Source organism: Odocoileus virginianus, chromosome 20 (genome assembly GCF_023699985.2).
Source record: "Odocoileus virginianus isolate 20LAN1187 ecotype Illinois chromosome 20, Ovbor_1.2, whole genome shotgun sequence".
NCBI lineage: Eukaryota > Metazoa > Chordata > Mammalia > Artiodactyla > Cervidae > Odocoileus > Odocoileus virginianus.
Genome location: NC_069693.1, coordinates 7,731,854 through 7,745,924, shown reverse-complemented (window position 1 = coordinate 7,745,924; position 14,071 = coordinate 7,731,854). Strand labels below are relative to the sequence as shown.

At 50.1% G+C, this 14,071-nt stretch overlaps 1 protein-coding gene across 1 annotated transcript; it reads right to left on the bottom strand.

Moving 5' to 3' along the window:
- TMEM160 (transmembrane protein 160) lies at positions 1–2,525 on the bottom strand. The gene is made up of 3 exons (XM_020898006.2): positions 2,274–2,525; positions 850–942; positions 1–345 (listed from the first exon to the last, which is right to left on the bottom strand). Exons 1-3 carry the CDS (start codon positions 2,479–2,481, stop codon positions 80–82), a joined length of 567 nt encoding a protein of 188 aa, XP_020753665.1. The 5' UTR covers positions 2,482–2,525; the 3' UTR covers positions 1–79.
- Between the last annotated feature and the right edge of the window lie 11,546 nt (positions 2,526–14,071).

Below are 14,071 nucleotides of genomic sequence, written 5' to 3'. Positions count from 1 at the left end.
TGGAGAGCGGGAAGGGTCAGGTTTAATGTCCCGGTCCTCCAGGCTGGGCTGGCCAGCGCCCGGCCCGGCTCCCCGCGGCTCACTCAGGTGGAGGCCGGCCCGCCTCGTCGGGCCCTTCGGCTGCCGCGGTTCCGTCATCCTCGGGTACCAGTTCTACGTCCAGCTCCAGCTGGCCCATGTAGAGGCCTACGGCACAAGCCCAGAGCAGGCCGGCAGCCAGCACCGCCCCCACGCCCGCGGCCGCGCCCCCCACTGAGAGCTGCATGGGCCCCCGTAGCGCCGCCAGGCCCACCACGTAGGAGGCGCCGCCCCACACCACGCACAGGCCGCCCAGCAGGAAGAAGCCTGTGGGACAGAGAGGGGGACCGGGGTCAGGGAGCCCGATCCTGGGGACCCAGGCGGGTCGAGGGCCCGGGGTGGCGTTAGAAAGGGGATGGGGCGCACTCAAGGGCAGGGTGAGGGTTAGTACAGAGCCAAGGTCGGGGATATGAGAGGGAATGGGGCGGGGGGCGGTGTGTGTGGCTAGGGCTTGGAGCCGGGAGGCCTGAGTGAGAGCAAAGATAAGATGGGAGCGGGGGCAGCATGAGGGGCTGAGACAGGGACCCACATCTTTGCTGAGAAGTCAGATTGGAAAGGGCAAGGACCCACAGCCCTGCCCTGAGCCACCCCTCTGGTGAGTCCGGTGCCCATGAGATAGGGACGAGGTGGGGAGAAGGAGGACACTGACAAATGAAGGGGAGGTGCTTCTGGTGGGGGAAGCATGAAGGGTTCATTTATTCCAGGGGGTGACGGGGTGGGGCAGGACAGAGTCTAACTTGCGGGGTGTGTGTGTGGGGGGTCTACACTCACCGTAGGCGGCCTCCCGGCCCATGTCGCTCTGCATGAAGGAGATGACCCCAATGCCTGAGGCCAGGAGGCCATTGCGGAACCACGAGAGGAAGGCTGGGGGTGGCGGCAGGACAGAAAAGTCAGCGTCAGCCCAAACCCTGCTCCCTAGCCCCCAGCCCGGATAGTCCAACCGAGGGGCGCCTCTTCATCTGACCACCCTGTGCGGCCCTAAATCCCCACCTTGTCCCGGTGGCCCACCAACCAAAGTCTGTCTGCCCCAAACCCTCTCACGTCTCCATCTCCGAGTTCCTCCCCACCCCAAACTTCAACACCAAAGATGCAAGACAGTCTTATAGAGTCTAGAGGAGCAGCTAGGATCAAAATTGCAGAACCTGAATCTGAGGACCTGATGCTGGGAAAGATATGAGGGCAGGAGGAGAAGGGGGTGACAGAGGATGAGATGGTTAGATGGCATCACCGACTCAATAGACATGAGTTTGAGCAAGTTCGGGGAGATGGTGAAGGACAGGGAAGCCTGGCTCGCTGGCAGTCCCATGGGGTCGCAAAGAGTCAGACTTGATTGACCGGCTGAACAACAACAACAAATCTGAGGACTGGAAGACCCCAAGAGGTCATCTGGGTCAACGTCACACGTGTATCCCCCATGGGCTCGCCCCGCCCCACTTCTTTCTCAGATTCCCCCAACAAATTGTTACCTCCCTACTTTCCCAGGCCTCTCTCCAGCCTCCCCTTCAGCTTTCTGAAACCTCACTGCTAGTGGGTATGCTCCTCCTCGATGTCATTCACATCCATTCAAGTCCCTGGTGTGCCACTAGCGGGGACTGGTAGGGTTACAAGCCCCCCACTCCTGTCCCATCCTGTCCCTAGACCTCCTCTCCAATCCGGACTTCCAACGCCCACGTGAAGCCCCGCCCCCTCCAGCCAGGGGGCACCACGCCCTCCAATCAGTCGAGAGTTTTCTTCTATTGGTTGTTCCCTCTTCCAATCCGGAACTTCCCTCCTCTTCTGTGGGGCTCTACACTCCCGCCTTATGCAGAGTGGTCCCCTAACCTGAACTGGCCCCTCCATCCAGGCCCCCTCTTGCATTCAACTCCCCCGCCCATAGCCCTCTTTCGAAGGCTCTCCCATCTAGACAGCGCAGTTGGATAAGGCTACGTGTGCTGGCCCGACCAACCTCTCCAATTCCTACTGCACCCCATAAACCAGACCCACCGTCCCATCCGCAAGCCCTTCTCCTGTGCGGACAGACTGCGCTCTTGCGCCCAGCCGCTTCCCTGCGCTTACACGGAAGCCCTTCTCCCTTCTAAGCTCGGGCCCCGTTTCCAGCAGAAATCACACCCCCATCCTCCACTCGTGCGCGCGGGCAGGTTGGCTAGGCGGAACCCCGTCTCCCATCCAGGCTGACCCCGGCCCCAGCCCCAGACCTGTCTCATGCGCCTTCCGGAGGAGCCAGGCGTCTGCGCGGTCCAGCTCGGACACGGGCGGCGGCGAAGCCCCAGCGCGGGGGCCGTGGCCAGGAGCAAAGGACCCCCGGGTACCCCCGCTCCGGGGCCGCGGAGGCGGCAGCAGCGCCCCCCGGAAGCGGAGTCGGGCAAGGCGGGCGGCTCGAGCCCACCACCAGCCGCCTCCCATGGTTCGCACTACGGCCGCCGCGCCCCGCCCCGCCCCATGGGCCGCCCGTAGGCTGAAGTACACGTCATTCAAGCTTAGCCGCTTATCTATTGGTTATCCGCGCGCCACTCAGGACCAGTGCGCACTGTCCACTGGTCGAAATGGTGGTGGTCCCTCCTCTGTCATCAGTGCCGGTATTGTGCGTCCCACCTTGCTTCGGGGATGGACTGCGAATCCCAGCGTTCATTGCATCGGGGTAAGGCCTGTCTTCAGAAGTCGGAGGCGCAATGTCTTTCGGGACTTGTAGTTTTTGTTAATAACATTAATTCTAACGGCCAAAAAAATCAAAACTCGTGGTACTTAATGTGGAACGTTTGCAAAATCTCGAAGACCCCAAAGGAGAAAGTAAAACTCATCACTGATCCCACCAATGAGAGGTCACTGGTAATATTTTGTTGTATTCCTATCCCGTCTTTTTTCTAGACGGGTGTAAAAGATTGCCGTTTGACAACTTAATTTTTTTTCACGTAACAGCCAATAAACAACCAGTGGCATTGAATATTTTGCCGTGGCATAATTTTTTTAATTTAAAAATATTATTTATTTTGAACACATTACAAGATGCAGGTTACAAAGTGCATCTAATGAAAAGAAATACACAGTACTTCCGTGGGGGTCTAGTGGTTAAGAATCCACGTTGCAACGCAGGGGACGCAGATCCGATCCCTGGTCAGGGAATGAGATACCACATGCCACAACTAAGACCTCTTGCAGCCAAGTAAATTTAAAAGAATAGAAAAAAGAAAATAATGAGTTTGTGGCAGTCAGCCTCTAAGATGACCCCAGTGATCTTCACATTTTGTATACAGTCACTTCCCACATCAAATCAGGACTGGTCTGTGTGACCAGTTGAATGCTGTGGAAGTGACAGTGTGACTTCCAAGACTGGATCTTTTAGGTCCTTTATGACTTCCACCTTGTTCTCTTGAATCACCTTTTCTGTGGGAAACCGGCTCCTACATTGTGAGGATACTCAAGCAGCCTTGTGGAGAGGCTCACGTGGAGAGGAGCTGAGGCTCCCTGCAAACAGCCAGCAACAGCATGCCAGGCACACGAGTGAACTTAATTGGAAGGGAACCCTCCAGCCCCTGTCAAATCTTTGGGTGATCCTGGCCCCAGCCCAAGGTCATGAGAGACCCGGAGCCCGAACCACCCAGTTAAGTCACTTCTGTAGGAGTTCTTTTTTTTCCCTTATCACACATGTGGGATCTTAGTTCCCCAATCAGGGACTGAACTTGTGCCTGCTGCATTGGAAGCAGGGAGTCTTAACCACTAGACCACCTGGGAATTCCCCAGATGTTTTAAATGAGCATCTAGTGATGTCTCTCTCAACTTAAACCCTCCCATGAAGGGGAAGATCTTCCACAGCTTTCCATTGCCCACCCCCGCCCCCCCCCACCAAAATCATGACTACAAAACCTGCTAGTCCAGACCCCTATTGCCCTCTGCTCCTTCAGCTCCCACTGGGAAGAGCTTGTATTTTATGGAGGGAGAGGCAGACTGGGGGTTAAATTTGGGGAGGGAGTTCAAATAGGCTGATAGTCTAAAAGATAGTCTGCCTGCTGGCAGTGAACACTAAGCATTAAAAGGGCTTAAATGGGAACTGAAAATATTTGAAACACATTATTCACATTCTTGGCTGGTGAGATGGTTTAGGCAGATTGAGAGAGGGGGAAAAATTAAATACCACAAAGGGACAGAGCAGAGAAAACAAATCCTTTTTAAAGAGACAGAGCTGGCCAGTGGTCTCTGCACTTGTGATTAGATCAATGGTTCTAATACGAATTGTCCAGGAACTTTGTTAAGACAAACATTAATGCTCCAGACCCACTCTGGAGCCATGCCATCAGGACCTGTGGATCAGAGCGTGGGACCAGGCACTGGTGGCCTTTTACAGTGAATATATTAATATTTTTATTCACCACAAGAAGTGATAATTATGTGATGCAGGGGAGGTGCTCCAAACTGTGGTAGTAATCATACTGCAATGTGTAATTGTATGTACAGATCATTGTGTATGAAGTTATAATAGTTACAATGCAATCTCATACAGTGTTCTATGTCAATTATAGCTCCATTAAAAAATATATATATAGCTCCATTAAAAAATATATATATATATATTTTTTTGCTGCACCACTCAGCTTGCAGGAATTTAGTTCCTGGACCAGGGATTGAACCCAGGCTCTCCTCGGTAGAGTCCTAACCACTGGAGCACCAGGAATTCTTTTAAAAAATTTTAAAAATAATTTTATTTATTTATTTTTTACTGCGCTGGGTCTTTGCCGCTCCTCGGGGTTTTTCTTGAGTTGTGGTGCTCAAGCTTCTCATTGTGGTGGCTTCTCTTGTTGCAGAGCACAAATTTAGGGCATGTGGGCTCGGTAGTTGTAGCTCCCCGGCTCCAGAGCACGGGCTCAATAGTTGTGGCTCCTGGTCTTAGCTGCTCCGCAGCACGTTGGGTCGAACCCATGTCCCCTGCATTGACAGGCAGAGTCTTTACCCCTGAGCTCCCAGGGAAACGCTAAAATTTGTTTTAAAAGAATAAATTTGTATCAAGAACTGATTAGACGTCAGGGACTGTTCCAACATCTCTGGACACAATAGTGAATTCAATGAACCAAAGATAAACAAGAGATAAAGAATCAACTTTGGTGGCAGGCCATTTCAGAACTTGGAGGCGGATCACAATGTCATGTTGTGAAACCCACAGATCAGCCACTTATTCAGGTTGTCCTTGAACAAGATTTCAATATTTTGTCCAATCAGGTGTTCATGGCTCATCTCTCACCCTCTGTTTGGCTCTGAGCAAACTTAAGTCCAGCTTCTCTTCTCCCCACTGACCCTCAAATGTAGTTTCCCTCACCTCCTGAGGACTTAAAAGTGGGACGGGGCCCCTTGTCAGCTTCTCCTGAGAACCGCTGACCCCAAGAAGACACACTTCCTGAGTGTTGTGCCAACCACGGTGGTTACTTTTCCTCAACTAATCAACTTCCCGTTTATGGGGAACCCCTCAGCCCAGACAAGCAAAGCCTTTTTCTGTTTGATTTTGAGAAGCTTGCATATTTCTGAGCTCAGAGCATTCTCCTTACTGCAAGTGGGCTTTTTGCATAAAGTTATCTCAGTCCAGAGTTGTTTTTATTTGACATCTCCATAAAGTTCTCTGGCATTCTTCATTTGGCTACTTCCTGGTTTTTTAATTGCTCTTGGGAAGGTTATCTGATTTTTCTGTTAATTTCCTGATTAGTTACTGCTGGTATATAGCATTTTTCTTAACTAAATGGCACCTCCCCACATTACATCCTCCCACACCTAGGTATTATCCTCCTTGTAAAGATAACTTCAAGGATGTATTCCAGAAAGTGAAGAGGTAAATCCAGAGAAGAGGAGGCGGTGGGTTGTAAGGGTTTTCTACATGAGGGATTAGGTCTCCCTGTGACAACAATCTGAATAACTTGTTTTATGAGATTCTGGATAATCCTTTTTTTTTTTTTTTTCCTATCTTTTGGCCATGGGGAATCTTAGTTCCCCAATCAGGGATCAAACCCCACCCCCTCTGCAGTAGAAGTGCAGTGTCTTAACCACCGACTGCCAGGAAAACCCCTATGAGATTCTGAATAATACTTATTTTCTTCTTCCCATTTTGGGGGGATTTTTCAAAAGATTTTACTGTGAAGATTGCTTTTGTAAGGTGGGGTGGGTGAGTGGGAGGGCAGAAGTGTCATTTGGGTTTCTTTCCCCCAGCTTTATTGAGATATAATTAGCATATAAGTTTGTGTTTAAGCTGCACAAAGTGATGAGTCAATATGCAATATATATTGAGAAGTGAGTACCTCATTATAAGGTTAGCTAACACCTCGTTCACTTCACATGGGTACAATTGTTTTTTTATTTTTTTTTTAATTTTTTTATTTTTCCATTTATTTTTATTAGTTGGAGGCTAATTACTTTACATCATTGCAGTGGTTTTTGTCATACATTGAAATGAATTAGCCATGGATTTACATGTATTCCCCATCAATTGTTTTTTTAATGTGTGATGAGACCATTTAAGATCCACTTTCCTGGGACTTCCCTGGTGGTCCAGTGGCTAAGATTCCTCACTCCCAGTGCAGAGGGGCACGGGTTCAATCCCTGGTCAGGGAACTAGATCCCACATGCTGAAACTAAAGATCCCGCATGCCACAACAAAAATTAAAGAAGCTGTGTGCCACAACTAAGACCTGGTGCAGCCAAAGAAATAGATAGTTTTTAAAAAATCTACCATCTTAGCAATCTTCAGGTGTACGATACAATGCTGTTACCCAGACTCACCATGCACTAGATCCCCAGAACACTTTCATCTTCTGCCTGGAAGTTTGTGCCCGTTGAGGGCCTTCACCTGTTTCCCAAGAAACGTCATTCTGAAAGCAGAACTGTCAGGGCAGGCCAAGCCACAGGATCATCTGGGGCCCTTCCCAGTGTCCCCAGAACTCTTCTGTTCCCTCCGGCTTCAGTGTCCTATGCCTCTCCGAAACTGGATACCCCTGGGTGGACACTGACCTTCCGTCCACTTCTGGTGAAGCAGCTGTTGGGGTAAGAGATGTGAGGAGATGAGATGGAGGGGTTTGAAGGCTCTGGATGGGATCTCTATTCTCCCTGCCCCTCAGACCCTGATGAATTGTTCATCCATCTCTCTGCCGGAAAGCAACTCCCCTTTCTAACCTCATGTCCACGCCACCAGACTGCCCCTCCCTCCACCTTGTGTCTTCCTCTGGGATTCTTGGGGGTCCCCTCACACAGTCCCTTCCTCTCCCTCCCGCTTCCTTGGCCTCCCGCCCACCAAGGGTCAAGACTCCTTTAGTGTCTCCATGCTCACCCTCAGTTGATCAGTCGTGTCCGACTCCTTGCAAACCCTTGGACTGTAGCCCATCAGGCTCCTCTGTCCGTGGAATTCTCCAGGCGAGAATACCTGAGTGAGTTGCCGTTTCCTTCTCCAGGGATATTCCCAACTCAGAGATTGAACTCAAGTAGCCTGTGTCTCTTGCATTGGAAGGGGGATTCTCTACCACTGAGCCACTGGGGGCACCTCCACTCACATGAGAAATTATCCTGCTACACTGATTTGGTTAGAACAAGAGACCTTTTCTGCCACTTGCTAGAAAATTGTCATTAGTTTACAAACCTATGATTTCCATGTAAATGAGACCCCTTTAGCTGTGATGTCCTTGTTCAGTGAGAAACCTGCACAACTGTACAAGGCAATCCTATGTCCTATACCCCTGGCAGGAGATCAGAGAGCTGTGTCTTTCTGGGACACCCATGCATCCACTCACTCCCTCTCTAGGCTTTCCGGGGCTCATCTCCCACAAGATATGGTCTGTGCTTTTGGCACTTAGATGCCCGCTGGCATGGAGCACTGGCTATTTGTCTTAACAAGGCCCTTTATGATCAGATCTCCATAAGGTATATGAGAAGCACAGACAGAAGACTGGATAAAGTGAGCTGTGTCAGGAAGAAAAAAGTGAAGTAGAGTTCCTTCCAGGGAAGACGCAGGGCCCGCTCTGATAAGTCCTGGGACATGCTGGGAAGAAAGGGAGGGTTAAGCAAGGCTTGGGGGAAGGAGTCATCTCCCCCTCTCCTCCACCAGCTTGTCCCATCTCCTCGTCACTGCTGAGCCTCCTCGATAGCTGGGTTGTGACTCTGAGGACACAACGAGGTGAGGGCTGGGTCCCCCGCAAGAGTGAAGGCCCATACAGCAGAAGTCTTCACAGTGCCCCTCAAAGACAGCCCCAGGACATGAAGAAGATAGCTGGTGTGTCTTAGGCCCACGCTTGCTCCTATGCCTTCCTCTCTATATCTGGGGCTAGAAGCCTGCAAACTATTTCTCTTTCTCCTTTGCCAGCTGATTTCCTATTAGTTTCTGGCAGTTGGAAGGCAGTAAAAAATAAAAACTGGAAGAGGTAATGGGACAATCTACTCCCGTATTCTTGCCTGGAGAATTTCATGGACAGAGCCTTGTGGGCTATAGTCCGTGGGGTCACACACAAACGGACTTGACTGAAGTGACTTGGTGCACACACACACACATACACACACAGAGAAGTTCTTTCCCCCTGGCTTTTGGCAGTGCCCTGAAGGAGGGCTGCCCAGCTGAGACTTCAGGGGTCCAGCCTGGCCCCTCCTTCGGCAGCAGAGCAGTCTCTAGGTGATACCACAGTGCAGGATCTTGGTTCCCTGATCAGGGGTTGAACGCAGGCCCTCAGCAGTGAGAGCATGGAGTCCCAACCACTTGACTGCCAGGGAACTCCCTACCCCATCATTTTCTTGTCACGCCGACCCTAGGAATTCTAGCAGCTTCCTGCAGCTACCAATCAGTGGTAACCCGATTATGCCTCTTTTACCCTCCAGCCTTTCCAGCCTCTTGGTGTCCAATTCCCTAATTATATTTCCTCTAGCTTAAATGCCTTGAGTGGTTTCAGTTTTCCTGATCAGATACTGATCAAGAGGGAAGGAAGAGCCTTGCTCTGGATTTCTCTGACAACCCTGGCATCTCTTCCTTGGAGCTGCTCTCTCCAAGGTGACTCTGGAGCCAGACTGTCTGTATTTGGAGCCTGACTTTGCCACTCAGTAGCTATTGATATAGGACAAGTTGCTTAGTCTTCCTGGGCCTCAGTTTCCTTATCTGTGAAATGGGAACGTAATAAGACTGGCTTCTTGAAGCTGTGAAAAATTTTCAATACATGCAAAGCTACCCAGCCCAGAGCGTGCCTCACATGCTGTGTGTGTGTGTGTGTGTGTGTTAGTGGTTACTGTTTTAGTACATGTGATAGGGTGTGAGGCCTTAAAATGATTTTGGCTGTCTGTTCTAGTCTGATGGTGGCCCCAGGTAAGTTAATTTCCTTTCTGGCTTTCCTCCTTTCCCTATAAAGTGAGGGTTTAGCATGGAATGTGTGTGTGTATTAGTCACTCGGTCGTGTCCGACTTTTTGTGACCCCACAGACTGCAGCCTGCCAGGCTCCTCTGTCCATGGAATTCTCCAGGCAAGAATACTAGAGTGGGGTGCCATTTCCTTCTCCAGGGGATCTTCCTGACTCAGGGATCAAACTCCGGTCTCCTGCATTGCAGGTGGATTCTCTACCACTGAGCCACCGGGGAAGCCCCAAACTTGTACGAACCAAAAAAGAAAATTCAGCGCCCCAGTTGCACTGGCCACAGTTTCGGTGCTCAGTGGCCACATGTGCCCAGTGGCTGCCATATCGGACGACACAGAGAGAGCATTTTCATCACCGTGGAACATTCTAGGGGGCAGTGCTGGCTGAGAGAAGAAGACCCGGAGAATGAGAGGTCATGGTATTTAAAGTTCGAAGAGAAGCCTGAAGGTAAGGGGGAGGGAAGGGAGCAGGAAGTTGACAGGAAGAACCTAAAGTTGACGTATCTTGAGAGAAACAGAGTAACCACCAGAAGAAATAAAGAATGCGAAAGTTTTTGCCTTTCACTGCACTACTGGAGATACTCTAGAAGGGATACGGCGGGTGCTATGAACTGAATTGTCTTCCAAAAATTGATATGCTGAAGCCCTAACTTTTAAGGAAGTAATTAAGGTTTAATAAAGTCATAAAGTGAGGCCCTGATCCAATAGGATTAGGGTCTTAAGAAGAGATGCCAGTTTTTTCCCTCTCTCCGCCCAACCAACCCTCATCCCTGGGTCCCACCCTCCGCCCCTGTCAGCTCACTCATTGGCTGGAGCAGGCGGTAGGGGCGTGGTCTCCACTCAAACCCGGTGGCGTATTTCCAGATGCTGCAACTCAGATCTTAAGACAATGACGCTCCCTTCAGCGAGGGATCCAGGCCACCACACCTCAACAGTTGGCGATGTAGCCCCTGGCACGGCACCTGCAAACAATGGGGGATGCCTGGGAGCACTGGGGCTGGAGGGCTGGGGCTGACGTGGAAAACAGGAGTGCTGGGTCTCCAAGTATTTCCAACTCGCCGCCTCCTGGACACACAGTGGAAATACACCTCCTGATGCCCTTTAAAAGCTGGCTTAAAACTCAACATTCAAAGAACTAAGATTATGGTCCCATCACTTCATGGCAAATAGATGGGGAAACTGGAAACAGTGACAGACTTAATTTTCTTGGGCTCCAAAAATCACTGCAGATGGTGACTGCAGCCATGAAATTAAAAGAGGCTTGCTCCTTGGAAGAAAAGCTATGACCAACCTAGACAGCATATTAAAAAGCAAAGACATTACTTTGCCGACAAAGCTCCGTCTAGTCAAAGCAATGGTTTTTCCAGTAGTCATGTATGGATGTGAGAGTTGGACCATAAAGAAAGCTGAGCACCAAAGAACTGATGCTTTTAAACTGTGGTGTTGGAGAAGACTCTTGAGTGTCCGTCCCTTGGACTGCAAGATCAAACCAGTCAATCCATAAGGAAATCAGTCCTGAATATTCATTGGAAGTCCTGATGCTGAAGCTGAAACTCCAATACTTTGGCCACTTGATGCAAAGAACTGACTCACTGGAAAAGACCCTGATGATGGGAAAGATTGAAAGCAGGAGGAGAAGGGGACGACAAAGGATGAGCTGGTTAGATGGCATCACCAACTCGATGGATATGAGTTTGAGCAAGGTTCGAGAGTTGGTGATGGACAGGGAAGCCTGGTGTGCTGCAGTCCATGGGGTCACAATGAGTCAGACATGACTGAGCAACTGAACTAAACTGACTGATGCCCTTGAAGTGAGGCTCGCTTCCGGACTTGCTTAGCTAAGGAAACAGCAGAACTGAAGTCCTTGACTGTGGGGAAGAAGCACTAAGAGCTGGTGGGCTCTTCTCCACCTCCTTCACCATTGCCAAGTTGTCCCAGGGGTGGTGCTTCAGCCAATGTGGGTCCCTGGGTGACTGTGACAAGCAGAGCCCCCTACTGACCCATGGATGAGCCACTGAGATCTGGGAGTCATTACCCAGTGGCTCAGCAGTAAAGAATCTGCCTGCAATGCAGGAGACCTGGGTTCGATCTCTGAGTTGGAAAGATCTCCTGGAGAAAGGAACAGCTACCCACTCCAGTACTCTTGCCTGGGAAGTCTCATGGGCAGAGGAGCCTGGGGGGCTGCAGTCCATGGGGTTGCAAAAAGTTGCACACGACTGAGCAACTAAACAGCAACTTGAATACAAGCTCTTCTCTGCCCATATCTGGAACACAGCCTTCAAGGCTCTCCCAGACCTGCCAACCTCCCAAGCCCCAGGTGCCATCTTCCTTCTCTTTGCAGACTTCACTCCAGTCAACAGGTCATCCCTGGTAAGAGCCTGGTGCTGACCACAGGATCTGGTCCGGAGAAGGGCCACGCCCTAAACACTTGAATGATGCCTGTATCACCACTGCGGCTTCCAACTCCTGCACCGTCTTCCCCCTGCATGAGCCCCACAGGTGTCTGCATGTTCACCTTCCAAGTAGCCACGTGCTTGGCCAAGGATGCTGGATCTTTGACGTCTAAGAACCAGACGTGAGACCTCTATTGCCCTCTTGCTGTGGACCAAGGTAGGGAGGAGCACACAATCTGAGCCTGCCAAAGTGACTGAGAGCAAGCCTGAGGGACTCATGAGAAGCAGTTCCTTGCCCCTTGTTGCTCACTCGGTAAGTCGTGTCCAACTCTTTGCGACCCCATGAACTGCAGCACGTCACGCTTCCCTCTCCTTCACCATCTCCTGGAGTTTGCTCAAAGTCATGTCCAGTGATTCTATGATGCCATCCAACTATCTCATCCTGTCACCCCCCCTTGCCTCCTGTTCTCAACCCTTCCCAGCATCAGGGTCTTTTCCAATGAGTCAGCTCTTCAAATTAGGTGGCCAAAATATTGGAACTTCAGCTTCAGCATCAATGCGTCCATTGAATAGGGTTGATTTCCTTTAGGATTGACTGGTTTGATTACCTTGCAGTCCAAGGGACACTCAAGAGTCTCCTTTAGCATCACAATTTGAAAGCATCAGTTCTTCGGCACACAGCCTTCTTTATGGTTCAACTCTCACAGCCATACATGACTACTGGAAAAACCATAGCTTTGACTAGATGGACCCGTCAGCAAAGTGATGTCTTTGCTTTTTAATACACTGTCTAGGTTGGTCATAGCTTTCCTTCCAAGGAGTGTCTTTTAATTTCATGGCTGCATTCACCATCTGCAGTGGTTTTGGAACCCAAGAAAATAACATCTGTCACTGTTTCCACTTTTCCCCCATCTATTAGCCATGAAGTGATGGGAATGGATGCTATGATCTTTGTTTTTTGTTGAGTTTTAAGCCAGCTTTTTCACTTCTCCTCTTTCACCCTCACGGGAGGCTCTTTAGTTCCTTTGCTCTCTGCCATTAGAGTGGTAAAATCTTCCTTCTGAGGTTGTTGATACATCTGGAAATCCTGAGTCCAGCTTGTGATTCATCCTGCCCTGCATTTCATATGATATGCTCTGCATATAACTTAAATAAGCAAGGTGACAATCAGTATACATCTTTGTCATACTCCTTTCTCAATTTTGAACCTGGCTCATAGATACATGGGAAGGTTCTTTTCTGCTTCTTTGCTTGGCTGCATGAGGAGGTAAAGGCTGGAAGACCCTCTAGCCATCTTGCCATCACAAGGGGTGCTGCCGTCCCAGACCAGCAGTGTCGGGTGAAGAGAGGCTGAACCTGGGTAAATTCAGAGTTCACTTGGACTTTACCAAGCCTGGACCTGCCCTACCAACCCTCTTACGTGGGATGATGGGCTCCTGCCTGATGAAGATAGCTGAGAGGGAGTCCTGAGTTCCAGGTGAAATGGACCATACTCGATGTGAATGAATTAGAAGCACTTCATATATTGGACCCCAGATTTATTTATTTTTGGCTGTGCTGGCTCTTCATTGCTGTATGGGCTTTTCTCCATTTGCAGCAAGCAGGGACTCCTCTCTAGTTTCAGTGCATGGGCTTCTCATTGCAGTGGCCTTTCTCGTTGTGCAGCACAGCTTCTGGGGCTCTAGGGCACTTGGACTTCAGTAGTTGCAACTCCTGGGCTATAGAGCAGTCTTAATAATTTGTGGTGCATGGGCTTAGCTGCTCCTTGGCGTGTGGGATTTTCCTGGATTGGGGATTGAACCGGTATCTCCTGGGTTGACAGGCAGAGTCTTTACCGCTGAGCCACCAGGAAGCCCCCCAAAGTTTGATTTTAGCTGAGTAAGACTCATGTCACACTTCTGACTCCCAGAACTGTAAGGTATCAAGTTCCTGTTTTTTTTTTTCTTTCACCAAGTTTCTGATTTAAACCACTTGGCTTGTATAATTTATATTGCAGTCATGAAAAACTAAGAGAGGCCCATCAAAGCACAGAAACCAAATTAAGTCCTAAGAAAACGTGGCTACCCTCCAGGCCAAGTCCTGCTCCCATCTCTCCCTAGCAAAGCATGGATTTCTCAGGGCAGACCCCAGGTTAGAAAGAGAGGAGTGTCTGAGCCCACTAAAGTCCACAGTTGTGGAGGCTGCAAGTCCAAGGTGAAGTGGCAGCTGATTCAGTGCTGGGCGAAGACCCTTTTGCCGGATGGCTGTC